The following is a 22,077-nucleotide window of genomic DNA, read 5'->3' as shown; positions in this document are numbered from 1 at the left end:
TTATGAAAATAGAGAAAAATGGAAGCCAGCTATATTTTAGAAGAAAATTAAAACCCAAATGAATCCTACTTGATTTAGTAACCTTGGTTATGTGCTATAATGTGCTGCTTGTACCTAAAAATCAATGTACTTTGGGCTCACTTCAGACAGTAGTGAACATAAGATTTATTTAAAATGGTTGTAAAGGCTGAATTTTTTTTTTTTACCTCAATGTATTCTCTGCATCAGGGTAAAAAACCTATTATTGTCAGCTTCCCCCCAGCCCACCCAAATACCTACCAGAGCCTGATCTCGATCTAGCGCTGTGCCCAAGAGCAGTGGCTCTCTCCACCCTCTCTCCCTCCTCACTGGACTCAATGAGAGCAGTGGGAGCTATTGGCTCCTGCTGTTGCCAGACAAATCCTGTGACAAGGAATTGACGGGTGGGCATGAGCATGGTTCAGGATCAAGCCTACACATGTGCCACCATAGGAAGCGGCTTCCTATGGTGGCACATGGAGAAGAGGAGGAGCCCAGAGTACCGGCAGGGGACCCCAGAAGAGGAGGAACAGGGCTGCTCTGTTCAAAACCATTGCACAGAGCAGGTAAGTATGACATGTTTTTATTAAAAAATTATTTTACCATCACTTTAATCCCAAGTAGAAGGTGCTGGCAATACAGCATTCAGAGTAAATATGGCCATAAACACAAGACCAAGGCTGATGTGCTTACATATTTGATAATAGAACACAGGATTTTACCAAAATCAAAGCAACCTTTTTCCTTCCAGAGGTGATGCCTTCTTCATTTATCATGGGTTGTAGCTATCTCTCAGACATCCAGATTTTTTCCTAATGCCAAAATGGCCAACACCAGGCAATGATCATCTAATGAGTATACAGTGCCTTGAAAAAGTATTCACACCCCTTGAAATTGTCCACATTTTGTCATGCTACAACCAAAAATGTTAATTTATTTTAGGGGGATTTTATGTGATAGATAGACCAACACAAAGTGGCACATAAAATTGTGAAGTGGAAGGAAAATGATACATTTTTTCCAAAATTTTTTACAAATAACTATTTGAAAAGTATGGTGTGCATTTCTATTCAGCCCCCTTTACTCTGATACCCCTAACTAAAATCTAGTGGAACCAATTGCCTTCAGAATCCACCTAATTAGTAAATAGAGTCCACCTGTATGTAATTTAATCTCAGTATAAATACAGCTGTTCTGTGAAGCCCTCAGATGTTTGTTAGAGAACCTTAGTGAACAAACAGCATCACGAAGGCCAAGGAACACACCAGACAGGTCAGGGATAAAGTTGTGGGGGAGTTTAAAGCAGGGTTAGGTCATAAAAAAATATCCCAAGCTTTGAACATCTTACGGAGCAATGTAATCCATCATCTGAAAATGGAAAGAGTACGGCACAACTGCAAACCTACCAAGACATGGCCGTCCACCTAAACTGACAGACCAGGCAAGGAGAGAATCAATCAGAGAAGCCAAGAGGCCCATGGTAACTCTGGAGGAGCTGCAGAGTGGTTCTACAAAGTTTTGACTCGGGGGGGGTTAATACAAATGCACGCCACACTTTTCAGATATTTGTAAAAAATTATAAAAACTATTTAGCACTTCCTTTGTGCTGGTCTATCACATAAAATCCCAATAAAATGTGGAAAATTTCAAAGGGTATGAATACCTTTTCAAGGCACTGTAGGTACTTTTAAAGCAGAGCAGAAACAATAAAAACTAGATTATTGCCTCATGTTGCCCTTTCTTTGCCAAAGATTGTCAATAGTATTGCCATTACTTCCTATTGCAGAGTTGGCTAAATGCTATTTACAGTAATCTTTGATTGCTGAGTGGTCAAATATGCTTACAGCAAACATATTGCATGTGCAGACCGTATGGTTTGTACAAGCTATTAAATAAAACGTAAAAGCACTTATTGAATTCCCACGATGCAATGGAAATCACATAAACCTCTCAACAATAAATACATATCATACTCTTTAAATATATCTCAGTGTTTAAAAAAAACATTATGGCTAAATTCAGTTGCTTCATGAAGCTGAAAAACGTTTTTAATGCAGAGTATATCATAGGGTTACTGACAACTTCATATTTTAGATATAAGAACAGCATTCGTATGCAATGAGGGGTCTCTATCAGTTGTCTTTAAAAGGGAAACTAAAGAGTGAGTATTGTTTTTAAGTTTATACATGAAGCTTTTCCTGAAAGTCATTTTGACATTACTTTTGTATTTTTATGTACTTATTTTATTTAACATACAGTTTTACTTCAGTGAGAATAACTTTCATGAAAGAAAAAAATGGTCTGGCTTAAGCCTTGTACGAGTTCTTTTCACACTGACTTACAAGAAATCGTATTGCCTAACCATTACAATATAGTCAATGTAGTAAAACACAACATTATAATAAAATAATAAACCACATATGTTACACATGACACAAACCACATGATCAGATGTTCCTGTTAAAGTTGATAACAGATGACCAGAATGAGGGTCTGTTTCGCCTTGTGACTGTAGTTTTCTCATCTCTCTAATCAGATGAAAATAACTCACATTTTTTGACAATAAGGAACCTTATCCTAGTCTGTTAGCTTTGTGATTTGAGCTGTAAGTATAGTATTGTATCTCACTGTATGAGATATCATCAATAAATATATAATTAAAAACCGACTCTCTTGCTGGACCACTGAGATCTGCATTGCTGGACAGACATACAAAATCTATTCAGGTCCGGGATGTTAGATTTATTGGACCTATAGCAATCTCATTCAAGGCAACTGTCCTGCTACCTGGAGATTTTAAAGCAATGGTAGCCAACTTTTGAGCTAAAGAGGCCTCAAATGCGGCCCCTGACATCACCACAGGGCCTTGTGTAATGGTTAATATATTTAATGCTTGAGAGGACTGTCAGAAAAAAAAAAAAAGAAAAAAGGAAGAAAAGATAAATATATGGCCAGCTTTAGAGAAACAGTAAATAAAAGAGATCCAGGAGGTGGCATACACTTCCTTCTACTTTACTGCTTGTATGCCAGCAGATTTTAACTGCTTATTTTTTTTCTTGGAGTTCTTTAAATGTTCGGCTGAAATTTATATGAATAGTTATTAAAGTCTCTATATAAAATTGGAAGCTGATTAAACATATTTTTTTTAAAAAGTACAGTGACAGTTTTCATGCCTGCAAATAATGTACACAGAATTCTGCATATCAAAGGTTACAGCGCACGCAGCGATATCTCACTGTAATTGGTATTAGTTGCTCTTAATTAAAGGTAAATCTGTATTTTTTACAAAGACTTTTGTACCATGCTTAGGGATTTAGATCTTCAGCCAAAAAAAAAGTAACAACGCCTTCGACAAGAATTCTTTGCATCTCCTGACAGATGGCTAACGTGTGAATAACACCGTCCTTTACACAAAAATGTGCTTTATGTGGGTTTATAAAAAGATAGATCAGTGTTTGAGTTTAAATGTTTAAAGCAATGCATTTCAATGTTTTTCCAAGCTCTGCAAAAACCCTAATCCACAAAATATATAGCGAAGGAACGCTGACAAAAGATTCATTTAACAAAGGCTGATCGATATCCACAGGCAAGGAGAACAATCATTCAATGGATTATGTGTGAGCCATGGAGACCAGACGTACTTTCTATATAGCTCATGCTATGCGCACATGGTGCTTTAGATAAAAGGGAATTGATCAATCTTCCCTGAAGAAAACAAATACAGAATGGATTAATGCTTCACAGATATTGGTATTTTTAGACCAAACGTTCAAATTACAGGGAAACAGCTCAATGTGAAATAAATAAAACTGTTTGCAGAATAATGTTTACACAGCAAACAGGAAGCTTTAAATTGAAATAATCTTGAATAGAAAGCCATTACTCAACATGGATAAGAATATATTTTTCTGCTAAAAGTTATTCTTTAGAGAAGCAGATGTATGTAAAACAGCTCGAAGCCAAATTCCAGGTATGGATATATTTGCATAGTTACATTGGTCCACCTTGAGTCAATGTAAGTATGAATATTCCATGCCAAAAGTAATCTGAGCTTAGCAGAAAGCCTTATGAGATGTAGCAGCTACCACTGTATCTTGACACCAGATATAAAGTTTTTGCCATAAAAAGTGTAATATATATATATATATATATATATATATATATATATATATATATATATATATATATATATATATATATACACACACACACACACACACATACACACACACAGTATACAGTATATTGTCAGGGGGTTAGCTCAAAGGGGGATCAAATTCCCTGGGAAAAAGGCAATCCAAACGGCAGGTTTTCTTAAAAATCTGACTTGTAGTCAGTTTTATTTTAAAAGGTTGCATGAAAATGACACAAACAAAAACAGAAAATAAATCCTCGCCATCCAGGCACTAACTAAACACTTGCAGGTTCCTAAACTCACAGGTGATGGACTTCTCCCAGTCACCCACAAAACAAAGATAATGCAAATCTTTTCTCTTACAAAAGCAAACTTCACATAAACAGCTCTCTCAGGTTTTTGGCTTCCTGAGTCCCAGGCCAAGAGCAATTCTTTGCTCCAGTCCTACAAATGAACGCATGTGAGGTGAAACATAACGTTCATCGATCACCTCGCCTTTCATAATGTCACAATATGTACACTATTAGGTACACCTGTTTAATTGCTTGGTAACACAAATTGCTAATCAGTCATAGGGCTGCAACCCAAAGCATTTAGGCATCTAGACGTGGTGAAGATGACTTGCTGAAGTTCAAACTGAGCATCAGAATGGGGAAGAAAGAAGATTTAAGTGACTTTGAATGTGGCATGATTATTGATGCCAGACAGGCTGGTCTGAGTATTTCAAAAACTGCTGATCTACTGGGATTCTCACGCACAACCATCTCTAGGGTTTACAGAGAATGGGCCGAAAAAGAGAAAATATCCAGTGAGCGGCAGTTGTGTGGACAAAAATGCCTTGTTGAGGTCAGAGGTCAGAGGAGAATAGGCAGACTGGTTCAAGATAATAGAAAGGCAGCAATAACCACTTATTACAAGCAAGGTCTGCAGAATATCATCTCTGAATGCACAACACATCGAACCTTGAAGCAGATGGGCTACAGCAGCAACAGACTACACCAGCTGCCACTCCTGTCAGCTAAGAACAGGAAGTTGAGGCTACAATTCGCACAGGCTGACCAAAATTGGACAATAGAAGATTGGAAAAACGTTGCCTGGTCTGCTGGGTCTTGATTTCAGCTGCAACATTCAGATGGTAGGGTCAGAATTTGGCGTAAACAACATGTAAGCATGGATCCATCCTTCCTTGTATCAACAGTTCAGGCTGGTGGTGGTGTAATGGTGTGGGGGATATTTTCTTGGCACACTTTGGGTCCCTTAGTACTAATTGAGCATCGTTCAACTCTTCTGAGAAGGCTGTCCACAAGTTTAGGAGTGTGTCTATGGGAATATTTGACCATTCTTTCATAAGCGCATTTATAAGGTCAGGCACTGATGTGGACGATATGGCCTGACTCGCAGTCTCCACTTTAATTCATCCCAAAGGTGTTATATCAGGGTGAGGTCCGGACTCTGTGCAGGCCAGTCAAATTCCTATACAACAAACTCGCTCATCCATGTCTTTATGGACCTTGTCTGTGCACTGGTTCGCAGTCATGTTGGAACCCACAAAGTTGGGAGCATGAAATTGTCTAAAATGTCTTGGTATACTGACACCTTAAGAGTTCCCTTAACTAGAACTAAAGGGCCAAGCCCAACCCCTGAAAAACAACCCCACACCATAATCCTCCTCCACCAAATGATTTGGACCTGCGCACAAAGCAAGGTCAATAAAGATATGGATGAGCGAGTTTGGGATGGAGGAACTTTACTGGCCTGACCTCAACCTGATTGAACGCCTTTGGGATGAATTAGAGCAGAGACTGTGAGCCAGGCCTTCTCATCCACATCAGTGCCTGACATCACAAATGCGCTTCTGGAAGAATGGTCAAACATTCCCATAGACCAGTGAAATTGAAAGCGCCCGTCCCGCTGAGCTCGCACACAGAAGCAAGCGCATACATAAGACGCGTCCGCATATGAAAACGATGTTCAAACCACACATGTGAAGTATTGCCATGATCGTTAGAGCGAGAGCAATAATTCTAGCCCTAGACCTCCTCTGTAACTCAAAACTGGTAACCTGTAGAAATTTTTAAATGTCGCCTATGGAGATTTTTAGGGGTAAAAGTTTGTCGCCATTCCATGTGCGGGCGCACATTATCTTTCACAATATAAAAAAAAAATTGGGCTAACTTTACTGTTGTCTTAACCAAGGATGAGCCCAGCATTCCCTTCACATGGAGTTTTTCAGAGTAGACGGAATATAGCCAAACAAAACTAATTCCAAGCATATAAGACCATAGGATACAATATCATATGTATGAATACAAAGCTAAAAAAAGATCCCCATAGTATAAAACCATAATAAAAACTCATTCTGTATTTTAAAGTTGCACTTACACTGAGCAAGAGCATTGAACAGCACTGTATTGGTGTAAAAACACGAGATTCCTACAACAAAGATGACCACCAGGGGGCTCACATGCTCGGTGATGTGTTTTCAAACTCCGCCTGGTTTCATCAAAGGTGACACCCCCAGGGGTTCTGGGAGCATGCGTCAGCTGCTGCCATTTATACTGAAGCAGGGAGGATCCTTGCCGCTTCAAATCTTATTGCAGAGAAAAGTGATCAAGGCGGAAAAACCGAAATAGAGGTAAATCAATGTGAATAACGATGCCGGTCAAAGTTTTTTTTAAGTGTACATTTCTATGAAATGTTTAATGGTATATATTCTGTATAGCATTGAATGAGCATCAATGCCGATATTTAATTTTTTAGTTTTTTCTCTTATTAATTTTTTACCGAATAGTTTTCTGTCATTTTCTGAGGTTTGGATTTGACCATTAGGGGGCATTATATGGTAATAGCCGGTGTTTTTGTTGTCATGGCGATGGACACGGTTGGCTGGCAACATTATTCACATTAATTTTTTTATTTCCGTTTTTGCGCCTTGATAATGTAATGTAATCCACCTTGATCATTACTCTCTGCAATGAGATTTGAGGTGGCAAGGATACTCCCTCTATGCGTCAGTAGAAATTGCAGCGTCTGTTGACGTCACCTTTGACGAAACCGGTCGGCCAGAGTTTGGTGTGCACGTGCGTGCCTCCTGGTGGCCATCTTTGATGTAGGAATCTCGTGTTTTTATGTCAATACAGAGCTGTTTGATGCTCTTGCTCATTGTACATGTAATTTTATAATAAAGAATGAGATTTTTAATATGGTTTAATCCTATGAAGATCTTGTTTATGCTTTGTATCCTTATATATGGTATTGGATCTGTAGGGCTTGCGTACTTGGAATGAATTTCATTTGGCTATATTCCACCTATTCTGGAAAGCTGCATGTGAAGGGCATGCTGAATCCTTGGTTCCTGAAGGAAATTGCTAATCACAAACAAGCAGATTTTTTTGTACGTTTGGCCCTCTTTTCTAGCCGTCTTTCCTCCTGGCAGCAGTGTTTTAGCAGACAAAAAGCTTGTTGCTTGTAAACGCATGTAACACGTTTAAGCATGTGAAACGCTCGGGGATTAATTCAACTCATTGGGGGGCATGCCAGGGGGGTGTGTCCTATGCCTGCATACTTTTGCTGATAGGTGTCCCTCATTCCCATCTCAAAAGGTTGGGAGGTATGTCCTTATAGTTTGTTGAATACATTATAGTACTGAAAGTGTTTCGTTATAAAGTAACTCGAAAAGTGCCAGAAAACTTGGGTTGATCACTTCCTCTACTTGTACCCAGCTCTCTGCGGACTACAGAACCTCTCCCACTATGTTGTGGGGATGGTGGTGGCGTAATGGTAACATAATTCCTGTCTTGGGGTGAGCAGGTGAAAATAATAGGAAGAAAGCTTGGGAAAAGGAAACTGATGCTATCACCATATCCAAGGACTGGTAAGCTACAATATATTACATTTTTTTCGTTTTAAAGTGATTTTTGATTTCAATTTTTTTGAAGTGATTTTGCTGCTATATTTAAAACACAAAATTAAAGTTCTTCTTTCAAAGCAAACAAATGCTTTCTAGTCCTGCTGCCTGTGTCGCTGAGTGTGTTGGTTGCCTAATCTCCTACTGTGCATTGTGGTTTCTTTCTCAAGCCCCTATGTCCTGTAGTGATGAAGACGCTGGTGAAAGAGAACAGGGCAGTGGGGGTTCCTGCATACAACACTGCATAAAGCAATGAAAGCAGAAGATCTTTAAGCAAGCTTCTCTTTTCAACCAACTGAAATTTGACAGCACAGGCAGCGGGACAAGAAAGTGTTAATTGCTTGCCTTGCAGCGAGACATTTATTTCATGTTTTAAAAGGGCTGTAAAGCTGAAGGTACAAATAAAAAAAATATTTAGTAATGGATTAATTCAAAAAAATTATTTAAACGTGCACAGCATGGCTCAGACTGCCAAGGGGAACCAGGCTTGACTATACCACATAGTGCGTTCCTTTTATCACTGGGAGCTTGCTAGGTTTTTCTTTAGTGTAATGTGCAGATAGGTCTCAGAGAGCGAGACTTGGCTGTGCTGCCTGGCAGGCAGAATTACAAATCCTATGGTGAGTAATAGAGTGAAAGGTGAACTCCATACTTATTGTTTAACCCCTTGCCGAACAGACGGTCGGCTCGTTCTTGCAAATCGCAGTACTGGTAAGTTAGCTCCATTGAGAGCCATAGCAGGCGTGCGCGCATCCGCTGTGCAGCGGGGCACCCAATGCGCACGGCCGCGATGTCAGCCAGCCACCCGTGATCGTGGGAAAGAGAGCCAGAACGGGGATCTGTCAATGTAAACAGACAGATCCCCTTTCTGACAGGGGAGTAGAGAGAGATCTGCTGTTCCTAGTGATTAGAAATAGCGACCTCTCTCCTCCTCCAGTCAGTCGCCTCCCCCCACAGTTAGAAACACCTCCCAGGGAACACATTTAACCCCTTGATCACCCCTAGTGTTTAACCCCTTCCCTGCCAGTGACATTTACACAGTAATCAGTGCATTCCCAAAAAAGTGTCAAAGGTGTCCGATCTGTCCACCACATTGTCGCAGTCCCGCTAAAAATTGCAGATCGCCGCCATTACTAGTGAAAAAAAAAAGGCCATAAATCTATCCCCTATTTTGTAGATGCTATAACTTTTGAGAAAAAACAATCAATTTGCACTTATTGCGATTTTTTTTACCAAAAACATGTACAAGAATACATATTGGCCTAAACTGATGAAGACATTTTTCTTTTATTTTTAGATATTTATTATAGCAAAAAGTAAAAAATATTGGACGTCAATTTTGTTTGGGTACAGCGTCGCATGACCGTGCAATTGTCAGTTAAAGCAACGCAGTGCCGTATCGCAAAAAATGGTCTGGTCGTTAAGGGAGAGAATCTTCCAGTCTGTAAGTAGTTAAATACAAGAGTCATGTGTATTCTTTCTTGACTTTTGGTGTTGCTTAGTGCATTTCCCTCAGATCTGTGCAATAATCCAGTTTGAAACTTTGCAGCTGCGGAGGAGTTTCCTGTATTGATCGCTTGCCGACCGTATACCCCTGTGCAGAATCACGTACTTGTATGTGATCCTGCACTTTCAGGTCTGGGGCGTGTATGCGTGCCGCCGGCGACCCGCTGTGATTGGATGATGTCCGCAGGGACCCACTGACCGTTTGGAAGACAGGCAGAACGGCAAAACAAGGCAGATTACCATTCTGTGACAAGGGAAGGCTGTGGGAAGGCTGTGATCCTGTGTTTCTGCTAAGCAGGAACACGGATCCCTGCCTTCCCAAAGTACAAGCACCTCCCACACAGTTAGTAAGCACTACCTAGGAACACATTTAACCCTTTGACCACTTCCCTGCCAGTGTGTATATTTTTAGCACGGATTACTGTATTAGTGTCACTGGTCTCCAAAAAGTGTCACTTAGTGTCTGATTTGTTCGCCACAATATCGCAGTCCTGCTATAAGTCGCTGATCGCTGCCATTACTAGTAAAAAAAGAAAAAAAAATTTCCATAAATCTATCCCATAGTTTGTAGACACTATAACTTTTGCACAAACCAATCAATAAACGCTTATTAGGATTTTTTTTTTACCAAAAACATGTAGCAGAATACATATTGGCCTAACTTGATGAAGAAATTTGACTTTTTTCAATTCTTTTAATGGATAGGTTTTATAGCAGAATGTAAAAAATATTGTTGTTTTTTTTCAAAATTGTCGGCCTTTTTTTGTTTATAGCTCAAAAAATAAAAACCGCAGAGGTCATCAAATACCACCAAAAGAAAGCTCTATTTGTGGGTAAAAAAGGACACAAATTTTATTTGGGTACAGCGTTGCATGACAGCGCAATTAACAGTTAAAATAATGCAGTGCTGTATCACAAAAAATGGCCTGGTTATGAAGGGTGTAACCTTCCAGGGGCAAGTGGTTAAAGAGCAATCACTGTTGCTCTCTCTTGTGCAGGGAGACTGGTCAGGTGTTTCCAGTGAGGGGCACTGTTCATGCTACAACATACCAAAACATTTTTTTCAATTGTGCATTTTGGAAAAGGCCCTTTTTCATAATAACTGTGCCCCATGAAGAAATCCAGGTCCATAGAGAAATGGTTTGACAAGTTTGGTGTGTAAGAACTTCAGTAGCCTGCACAGAGCTCTGAACGCAACCCTACAGAACACCTTTGGGATCAACTGGCATGCCGATTTTTGAACCAGGTGCTCTCTTCCAACATCAGTACCTGACTTCACAAATGCTCTTTGGGTGAAAATGCACAAATTCAAACTATTGTGAAAGCCTTAGGCTGTTATAGGTGATGGGGAGAGGACACCCCATATAATGCTCATTGTCTTGGAATTGGAAGGCCAACAAACTCACATAGGTGTGGTGGATAATGCTGAATAATTACTTGACTAGGTTTGAACTTTAACAAAGGACTTCCTTCATACCATAAACAGCCTACTTTAAAAAAAACTGCAGAATTTTGCTTGTTGCAACCAATAACATTTTACCCTTTTTATTTTACAGAAAAGTTCTGAAAAACATGTTAAACTAGTTCTTATGAATTTTGCCACCAGGTATTTGAAAACATACCTGAAAGAGCCACCCTGCCATAAATTAGCTTCCAACTGAAATTTTTCAGTGCAAGGTGGAAAATTAAACAAAGAACCTGACTGGTTTCTGTGGGAAACAATGGCAGTCTTTGTTTCATACACCTTAATAAATAGATCACATTGATATACTAGGGAAAAGCAAACTTTCTGTTAAAAAATATCAGTGAAGTTATTCTGTCATGTGGCTGTATTTTCAAGCAATGCCTTTTGTTCATACAATGAGGGGATTTTCTTAAGGCCTCATTCACATGAGGCGGACTCCGTTTCCACGGAGCCCGCCTCGGTCCGCCGGCTCAGCAGGAGACCTCTCCGTTGATCTCTGCTGAGCCGGCGGATGACAGGTCCCTCTCTGCTCACTGAGAGGGGCTTATCAGGCGCCGCTGCTACCTATGGAGGGATCGGATGAAAACGGACAGCATGTCCGTTTTCATCCGATCTCACCCGATCCGCCAGCGACGGATCTGGAGGTAGGGCCATCCGTCTGCTTTCAGCGGATCGGACCGGGTCGGATGTCAGCGGACATGTCTCCGCTGGCATCCGTCGCTCCATAAGCTAACATGGAGCGCCCGTTCAGGTCGGCCATCAAAACTGATAGGCGGACCTGAATGGTCCGATCGTGTGATAGGGGCCTAAAATGGAAGCAGACAGTGTCTGGAGCAGCTGTGCTAACGCCCCTCCACCTTAAAATGGATGTAAACCCAGAAAAAAAAAATGTTTTAATTAAGGCTTGCACCTTGTACAGTATAGGATTTCATGTCATATGTGCCCAGTCTTGCCACAAAGAGTTAATCCAGCTCTGAGCAGTCCTCTTATCTTTTTTCAGTGAGATAAAAACAGACAGACAGAGAAATAGGATTCAGTTTCTCCCCCTTGCTGTGAGTGACAGCTGATTTACATATCTCATGCACAAGTCTGAGAGAGGCATTCTGTGTACTTACTACTTTCTTCTCCAGCTCTCCCAGGATTGGCAGCTCCACACCTCAGCATGATTGGGCATGCTGAAGTCATGCGGTGACTTTTCTGGGTTTTGACTGGATGTTAGTGATCATAGCAGAAGTTCAGTGTAAGAAATACACAGGAGAAAATGCATGTTGACAAGGGGAGCGTAAAGGTGGGCGGGGAGTTTTTCGGGTCTCATAACAGACAGAGGGGCGACGTTTGACAGGTAAGGATACATGCAGGAGGCAGGTATATATTTATATTTAACCACTAGGGCAGTAGTTTAGAAAGGATGAGAGTGGGTTTACATCCACTTTAAGATTTGAAAATGAAAGATAGACACTGATTGGTTACTATGCACAGCCGCCCCAGATTCTGTCTGCTTCCGGTTTGATAAATTCCCATGAATGTGCGCTGGGCTGGCCTTCTATAGGCTGTTCTCCAAGTTCTAAACAAAGTGCCGATGCAGAATGTAAGTAGAAATTAACCACTTGCCGACCATCTCACGTACATTTACTGCGGCAGGTCAGCTCTCCTGCGTGAACCGACATACCTGTTTGTCGGTCCATGTAAGGAGGATAGCGGGCGCGGGTGTGCATGTGCTGTGGGACCCGCGGACTCAATGTTCGCCGGCGACCCGTGATCGCTGTGTATAAAGAGAGAACGGGGAGCTGCCTATGTAAACAAGGCGATTCCCCGTTCTGCCTAATGACATGACAGAGATCTTCTGTTCCCAGTGATTGTGAACCGTGATCTCTGTCATGTCCAAGGCAGCCCATCCCCCCTACAGTTAGAACACACCTAGGGAACACACTTAAGCCCTTGATCGCCCCTTAGTGTTAAACCCTTCCCTGCCAGTGTCATTTTTACATTGATTTAGAGCATTTTTATAGCACTGATCAATGTAATAATGTCACTGGTCCCCAAAAAGTGTCATTTGGGGTCAGATTTGTCCACCGTAATGTCGCAGTCCCGCTAAAAATCGCAGATTGTTACCATTACCAGAAAAAACAATAATTTAAAAAAAAAGTCCCCAAATCTATCCTGTAGTTTGTAGACACCATAACTTTTGCGCAAACCAATCAATACACACCTATTGCAATTTTTTTTTTACCAAAAATATGTAGAAGAATTTATATCGGCCTAAACTGATGAATAAATTAGTTTTTTATATTTTGTTTTTGGATATGTATTATAGCAAAAAGAATTTTTTTTTTTAAAATTGTCTATAGCGCAAAAAATACAAGCCGCAGAGGCGATCAAATACCACCAAATGGGTACAGCGACGCATGACCGCGCAGTTGTCAGTTAAAGCGATGCAGTGCCGTATCGCAAAAAATGGCCTGGTCATTAACATCTAGCCTACCAGCCGCCGCAGTTGTACTGCGCTCCTTAAAGATGACGCAGCAGGTGCATGCGCCACCGCATGTCCCAGGAGTGATGCGCATGCAATGACCGCCAGGCACCCGCGATCGCTCGTGACAGAGCGAGAACCGGGATCTGTGTGTTTAAACACACAAATCCCGGTTCTCTCAGGGGGAAGAGACAAATCATGTGTTCATACTAAGTATGAACACCGATCTCTCTCCTCCCCTAGTCAGTCCCATCCCCCCTACAGTTAGAACACACCTGGGGAAAGCAGTTAACTCCTTGATCGCCCCCTAGTGTTAACCCCTTCCCTGCCAATGTCATTTATACAGTAATCAGTGGCCATTTTTAGCTCTGACCGCTGTATAAATGTCAATGGTCCCAAAATAGTGTCAAAAGTGTCCGATCTCTCCGCCGCAATGTCGCAGTCATGATAAAAATAACAGATCGCCGCCATTACTAGTAAAAAAAAAAATAATAATAAAAATTACATACATCTGTCACCTATTTTGTAGACTCTATAACTTTTGCGCAAACCAATCAATATACACTTATTGCAATTTTTTTTTACCAAAAATATGTAGAAGAATACATATCGGCCTAAACTGAGCAAAAAAATTTTTATTTTTTTTTTAAATTGGGGGATATTTATTGTAGCAAAAACAACAAAATATTGTGTTTTTTGCAAAATTGTCGCTCTTTTTTTGTTTATAGCGCAAAAAATACAAACAGCAGAGATGATCAAATACCACCAAAAGAAAGCTCTATTTGTGGGGAAAAAAGGATATAAATTTTGTTTGGGTACAGTGTCGCATGACCGCGCAATTGTCAGTTAAAGCGATGCAGTTCTGTATCGCAAAAAATGGACTGTTTAGGTAGGGGGCAAATCCTTACGGGGCTGAAGTGGTTAAGGGGGCTGAAGTGGTTAACCACTTGTGGACAGCCCGCCCGCAATGTACTGCGGATGGGCGGCCTGCACAGGTACAGTGATGTACCAGTACGTCACGTCCTGTTTGGCCCAGCCAACACCCGCTATGACTGTATACAGCGGAAGTCTGTCAGCAACTCCCAGTGAGTGATTCACAAGTGGGACCTGCTGATCAGCTATGTGCAATCACTGCCCAGTGTTGACAAAGCAGGGATGATAAATTAGAGCTGCTAGTAAAAGCAGTACACTTTACACACATTACACATAGTAATGCCCCATACACACAATCAGAAATTCTGCCAGCAAAAGTCCGATGAGAGCTTTTGGTCGGATTTTTGCTGGCAGAATTCCAGCCAGCAAAAGATTGAGAGCGGGTTCTCTATTTTTCTGTCAGAAAAAGTTCCTGTCCAAAAATGTGTTTGTCTGTATGCAATTCGGACGCGCAAAAATCACGCATGCTCGGAAACAATTCTACGCATGCTCGGAAGCATTGAACTTCATTTTCTCGGCTCGCCATAGTGTTGTACGTCACCGCGTTCTTGACGGTCGAAAGTTCAGTGAACTTTTTTATGACCGTGTGTATGCAAGGCAAGCTTGAGCGGAATCCCGTCGGAAAAACCATCTAAGTTTTTTCTGACGGAATTGCTGATCGCGTGTACGGGGCATTAGGCACAAATTTAACCCCTTGATCACCCTAGATGTTGACCCCTTCCCTACCAGTGTTGCTAATACAGAGACAGTGTATAATATTATTAGCACTGATGACTGTATTCGTGTCACTGGTGATGTCAGTGGCAGTTAATCAGTTCCCCTTAGTGTCAGATTGCCCACCGCAGTCCCATTATAAGTCGCTGATCACCGCCATTAGTAGTATAAAAAAAAGAATTCCAGTATATATACCATAGTTTGTAGGTGCTATAGCTTTCATGCAAACCAAACAATATACACTTGGGATTTTTTTTTTTACCAAAGACATGTAGCAGCATACATTTTGGCCAAAATTTATGAAGAAATTTACATTTCTACATTAAGTAGAAAATATATATTTTTTTTCCCCATAATTTTCTGTCTTTTTTCGTTTACATCGCAAAAAAATAAAAAACTCAATGGTGATCAAATACCACCAAAAGAAAGCTCAATTTGTGGGAAAAAAAACATTCTATAAATTTTGTTTGCGTACAGCATTGCATGACCGAGCAACCACCAGTTAAAGTAGCATAGTGCCAAACTGCAAAAAATGGCCTGGTCATAAAGGGAGTAAAATCGTCTGGAGCTCAAGTGGTTAAACTAGCTCCATAGGACTTCCTCTTCATCCTGCAATGTGACCAGAAAGAATCTGGACTTGGAACATACTGTAATTGGTTGAAAACTCTCAATGAGCAAACGGGGTCACTGGAGAGTGAAGATATTTCCCTGTGTGTACAGGAAAGTGAAAATATGTGATAATGATGAGAGGCTGCCTGTTGATGCATAAATGTGCTAAATAATATGGTTGACTGCTCTGTATTTTTGTTTCATCTCATGAGTCTTCTATCCGACATTCCTTAGACCTTACTCTAAGTGGTCCATTAGTATAAATGTTCCTGGATTATAATGATTATTTATGTTATATAATACATGTCAGCTGGTATTACTATAAAAAGTTGCAAATATATCGTCATTAGAGAGATACTCAAAATAAATGTTTACTTACCTTTGAAAACTGAGCAGGTGTAACCCACTCAGGAGGGATGTGGAAGTGGGCTGATGCTGAGTCTCCTAACACTACAATACCCATTGCATCTGTACCTAAAAAACCCATAAGACAAGTCACATAGAGACATCATGCAGAGTACAATGCCCTATCTTTTAATAAGCAGAATTATATGCATATGCATATTTTGTTATTAATTCCCCACCTCCACAACATTTTTCTAATTTATCTAATTTAATTCTATCTTGTGGCTAAGCATTTTTGCTGGCCAGCGATGAGCTGTTTTTTCAGAACATGTAATACTTTTTTAATGAAAGCGTAATGAAAGATTCAAGTAATCAGCACTTGCAACAGTCTTGATACAAAGCAATCACCGACAAGCAACAGAACTGGGAGATATGAGTTGAAATGATTTATCAGTTTAATGGAAAATCATTTTCTGTAAATGGTTGTTTGTAAAAAAAATGTTATCAATATAGACAACCGTTTAAAGCGCAGGACAATTATATTCTAAAAGTTACATGCTACTTTTCAAAGCACAGATGGTCAGAACCAAAGACTGATTTGCTGAAAATGACCGATTAAACAATTCTAAAAGAAATTACTGCTGTTCACTCACTGATAATTTTTTAAAGAAATTACATTTGATGAAATCTATTCTTGTACTGATTTTTGTGAGTTTTCAAGAAATAGTAAGTATTTTAAAATGTGGATATTTATAAAGCATTGCTGCTGAATGTTTTATAATACATTTGTTGGCATTTCCCATACATTTACCATATAATAAATATAGCGAATGCTTGTAAAATGTCAGCAAATGCAAAAATTAGACACTAGACAAGCATCTGGTGATTGTATAAGGCCTGGTTACATAGTTACATAGTAGGAGAGGTTGAAAAAAGACACAAGTCCATCAAGTCCAAACTATGTGTGTGATTATATGTCATTATTATATTGTATATCCCTGTATGTTGTGGTCGTTCAGGTGCTTATCTAATAGCTGTTTGAAACTATCGATGCTCCCCGCTGAAACCACCGCCTGTGGAAGGGAATTCCACATCCTTGCCACTTTTACAGTAAAGAACCCTCTACGTAGTCTAAGGTTAAACCTCTTTTCCTCTAATTTTAATGAGTGGCCACGTGTCTTGTTAAATTCCCTTCCGCAAAAAAGTTTTATCCCTATTGTGGCGTCACCAGTATGGTATTTGTAAATTGAAATCATATCCCCTCTCAAGCGTCTCTTCTCCAGAAAGAATAATTTCAGTGCTCAACCTTTACTCATAATTAATATCCTCCAGACCCTTTATTAGCTTTGTTGCCCTTCTTTGTACTTGCTCCATTTCCAGTACATCCCTCCTGAGGACTGGTGCCCAGAACCTGACAGCATACTCTAGGTGCGGCCGGACCAGAGTCTTGTAGAGCAAGAGAATTATCGTTTTATCTCTGGAATGAATCCCCTTTTAATGCATGCCAATATTCTGTGTGCTTTGTTAGCAGCAGCTTGGCATTGCATGCCATTGCTGAGCCTATCATCTACTAGGACCCCCAGGTCCTTTTCTATCCTAGATTCCCCCAGAGGTTCTCCCCCCAGTGTATAGATTGCATTCATATTTTTGTCACCCAAATGCATTATTTTACATTTTTCTTCATTAAACCTTATTTGCCATGTAGTTGCCCACCCCATTAATTTGTTCAGATCTTTTTGCAAGGTTTCCACATCCTGCGGAGAAGTTCTTGCCCTGCTTAGCTTAGTATTGTCTGCAAATACAGAGACTGAACTGTTTACCCCATCCTCCAGGTCGTTTATGAACAAAATAAATAGGATTGGTCCCAGCACAGAACCCTGGGGGACCCCACTACCCTCCCCTGACCATTCTGAGTACTCCCCATTTATCAACACCCTCTGAACTCGCCCTTGTAGCCAGTTTTCATGGTCCATGCCAACGGACCTTATTTTGTACAGTAAAAGTTTATGGGGAACTGTGTCAAATGCTTTTGCAAAATCCAGATACACCACGTCTACGGGCCTTCCTTTATCTAGATGGCAACTCACCTCCTCATAGAAGGTTAATAGATTGGTTTGGCAAGAAAGATTCTTCATGAATCTATGCTGATTACTGCTAATGATACCATTCGCATTACTAAAATCTTGTATATAGTCCCTTATCATCCCCTCCAAAAGCTTGCATACTATTGATGTTAGGCTAACCGGCTTCTAATTCCCAGGGATGTATTTTGGGCCCTTTTTAAATATTGGTGCTACATTGGCTTTTCTCCAATCAGCTGGTACCATTCCAGTCAGTAGACTGTCAGTAAAAATTAGGAACAATGGTCTGGCAATTACTTGACTGAGTTCCCTAAGTACCCTCGAATTCAAGCCATCTGGTCCCGGGGATTTATTAATGTTAAGTTTCCCAAGTCTAACTTTAATTCTGTCCTCTGTTAACCATGGAGGTGCTTCCTGTGATGTGTCAAAAGGATAAACACTGCGGTTTTGGTTACTAAAGCCCCCCGATTCCCTTGTGAATACCTTCACCACCTCCCCATCCTTTGTAACCCGATGTCCTTCCTCATTCTTTATGGGACCAATATGGTCTGTCCTCCTTTTTTTACGGTTTACATAGTTAAAGAATTTCTTGGGAATTTTTGCTCTCCTCTGCTATGTGTCTTTTGTGTTCTATCTCAGCCGCCCTAATTGTACCCTTACATTTCTTGTTGCATTCTTTATAAAGTCTGAATGCGTATGATGATCCCTCAACCTTGTATTTTTTGAAGGCCTTCTCCTTTGCTTTTAAATTCATTTTTACATTGGAGTTAAGCCATCCAGGACTTTTGTTCGCTCTTTTAAATTTATTACCCAATGGGATGCATTGGCTAATACCCTTATTTAATATGCTCTTAAAGCAAACCCATCTCTCCCCCTTGTTCTTTGTTCCTAAGATTTTATCCCAATTCATGCCTTCCATTAAGGTTCGTAGTTTAGGGAAGTTGGCTCTTTTAAAATTCAGTGTCCTTGTATTCACCTTATGTTTCCTATTTATGTGATTTATACTGAAGCCAATTGCCTTTGATCGCTGTTTCCTAAATTGCCACGTATTTCCACATCCGTGATCAGGTCTGTATTTTCGGTAATCAGTAGATCCAGTAACCCTTTTTTTCTAGTTGGTGCGTCTACCATCTGAACCATGAAATTGTCCTGCAAGACATTTAGTAACTGGCGAGCCTTAGACGAATGCGTGGTTCCCTCCGCCCAGTCTATGTCTGGATAATTAAAATCCCCCATTATGATAGCACTTCCTATCCTTGCTGGTAATCCAACTTGTGATAAGAGATCCGTCTCCCCCTCCTCCCTCAGGTTAGGGGGTCTATAGCATACTCCCAGTATTATTTTCCCCTTAGCTTCATCCCTTTGGAGCTCTACCCATAAGGATTCCACCTCCTCTCTAGCTCCCTTAGTAATGTAATCTCTCACATTCACTTGTATATTAGTCTTGATATATAGGCATACCCCTCCCCCTTTTTTACCCTCTCTATCCCTGCGATAAAGGGTATACCCTTGAATGGTTGCCAGCCAATCATGAGAGCTGTTGAACCAGGTCTCTGAAATTCCCACAAAATCCAAATCCTCCAGGTACAACAGTATCTCTAGTTCACCCATCTTGTCCGCCAGGCTCCTAGCATTGGTGAACATGCCACGTAGTTTAGACCAGTTGCATACTATCTTCTTATTGGGTGTTCTGAGATTGCAACTAGGACTTGTTACTATACTTACTTTGGGTTTATGTGCTTTAGTCAACCTACCACTAATGCCCCCAATACTACCCTCTGGAATATGTTCCACTCTGACTATCTCTACCTCTGGGTCCTCCCCCCTGTCGCCTAGTTTAAAAACCCCTCTAGATTTTTGGCCATTTTTACTCCCAGCTGATCTGCACCCTCCTCATTTAGGTGCAGTCCGTCCCTCCTATAGTACTGGTGATCGACTGAGTAGTCAGCCCAGTCCTCCAGGAACCCAAACCTCTCCCTACTACACCAGTTCCTTAGCCACTTGTTTACTTCCCTAATCTCCCTCTGCCTTTCTGCTGTGGCTCGATGTACCGGTAGTATTCCTGAGAATACAATATGCTGACATTTTGCACAGCAGTATTCGCCCTCAATCGGATGATCAAGAAACGCATACATGCCGCAAGATGTACACCAAGTCGCATCTCCACACCCACCGGGCATCGTATCTACCAATTTAATGAGGATTGGGGATTATACCCTATCCAAATTACCTAACAACTAGCTTCCTGACACTAATACTGAACAAGATAATAAACAGGTACTCAACAAGACAATTCACAGGTACTCGCAGACCAACATGCACTCGCTGACCAATGTGAACTTACAGACTTACGTGCACTTGCAGACCCATGTGCACTCGCTGACCAACGTGCACTCGCTGACCAACGTGCACTCGCAGACCCACGTGCACTCGCTGACCAACGTGCACTCGCAGACCCACGTGCACTCGCTGACCAACGTGCACTCGCAGACCAACGCACACTCGCAGACCCACACACACAATACACAAGTACTAACGATTCACACACACTACTCAGACAACACTCAGGTACTCACAATACACAGGTACTACCTGACACTAATACTCAATACAGCCCACGTGCACTCGCAGCACTTACGTACTTACAATACACAGGTACACACTCACCCTAAACAGGTACTTGACCCCTCTTATAACCTCTTGTTTTCAACTCTGTTTTTTTAACTCACCACTTAGTCCAGTTCCACTAACTCTGTTGTTTCAACTCACCACTTAGTCCAGTTCCACTCGGTCTAAGTTCCAGCAAGCTCAAAGATGATCACACCTATGCATTTTTTAGTGCGTTTTCAGTTTTGCAGAAACACAATACAATCCATTTAACATGGTTTCCTATGGATCACATTCACATCTGTGCATTTTATGGAAAGGGCCAGGAACTTTTTCCTGGTTTTTGGTTCCATAGACTTCAATGGATCAAAAACCTGTATTGAAAAACGCAAAATGCACCTGGAATATGCAAACTTCAACCTGCATAGGTGTGAACCAGGCCTAAGTGTTGGCCAGAACTTTCCACAGTACTGAAACTGGGCACCATAGTGCTGAAACTTTAAAGTTGACCTTTTTTAAATTTTTTAATTATTTATATATATATATATATATATATATATATATATATATATATATATATATATATATATATATATATAACAATCTATCAATGTACTATATGTTAAATGAGATCCACCCTACCAAAGCATTGATGTCAAAGGCTAATAGTTAATGGGCCCCAAAAAGAGAGTTCCTGCAGGGAAACAGACTTGTGAATCATTGCGTAGTAAGTGGCCACCTATCCCACCCCAGTGGCCACCCATCCCAGGGAAAATAGTTTTAGGAGTCCTGTGGACTTGTAACCAGTTCCACATCCATATGAGTGTGCAACTAAAATCCTGTACATGTTAATGGAATGATATTTCCCTTCCTAGAGCCAACATTAACTACAAATGCCAAATGCTAAGTCTCCTTTTAGTGCCCATATGCCCATATCCCTAAAGTGGGGAAAAACTGCTCCTCTTTCCTGCACTATATTTAGTATTAGTCCAATATAGTGAATGATGTAACATAAATGCCATTTTAAAATGTGTCCAGTGTGCCTATCATGGGCAGGAAATGTATAATTAGTCCTGTTATGAGCTTTATAACTTGGGTATATGTTACTCATAGATTATGCTGAAATTTATAAGCATACTTCACATACATAAGGAAACACTAATCTCAATCACAGTTTTTTTTTTCAATACCTTATACAGAGAAATTTTATTCTACACGAGTTATAATTTTTTTTTTTGTCTCTGAAAAAAAAAAACTCAAGGCAAACCCAGGGCTTCCTCTTTCTAA

At 40.6% G+C, this 22,077-nt stretch overlaps 1 protein-coding gene across 1 annotated transcript in view; it reads right to left on the bottom strand.

Annotated features, from left to right (window-relative positions):
* AOAH (acyloxyacyl hydrolase) overlaps positions 1 to 22,077 on the bottom strand; it is a 165,975-nt gene that overhangs the window by 29,279 nt on the left and 114,619 nt on the right. The window contains exon 11 of the mRNA XM_073630511.1: positions 16,137 to 16,231. Within this exon, the coding sequence (XP_073486612.1) occupies positions 16,137 to 16,231 (95 nt within the window). The remainder of the gene's footprint in view (positions 1 to 16,136; positions 16,232 to 22,077) is intronic.

Source organism: Aquarana catesbeiana, linkage group LG05 (genome assembly GCF_042186555.1).
Source record: "Aquarana catesbeiana isolate 2022-GZ linkage group LG05, ASM4218655v1, whole genome shotgun sequence".
Taxonomy (NCBI): domain Eukaryota; kingdom Metazoa; phylum Chordata; class Amphibia; order Anura; family Ranidae; genus Aquarana; species Aquarana catesbeiana.
Note: the sequence above shows the minus strand (reverse complement) of the source record. Positions and strands in the feature narration are given on the sequence as shown.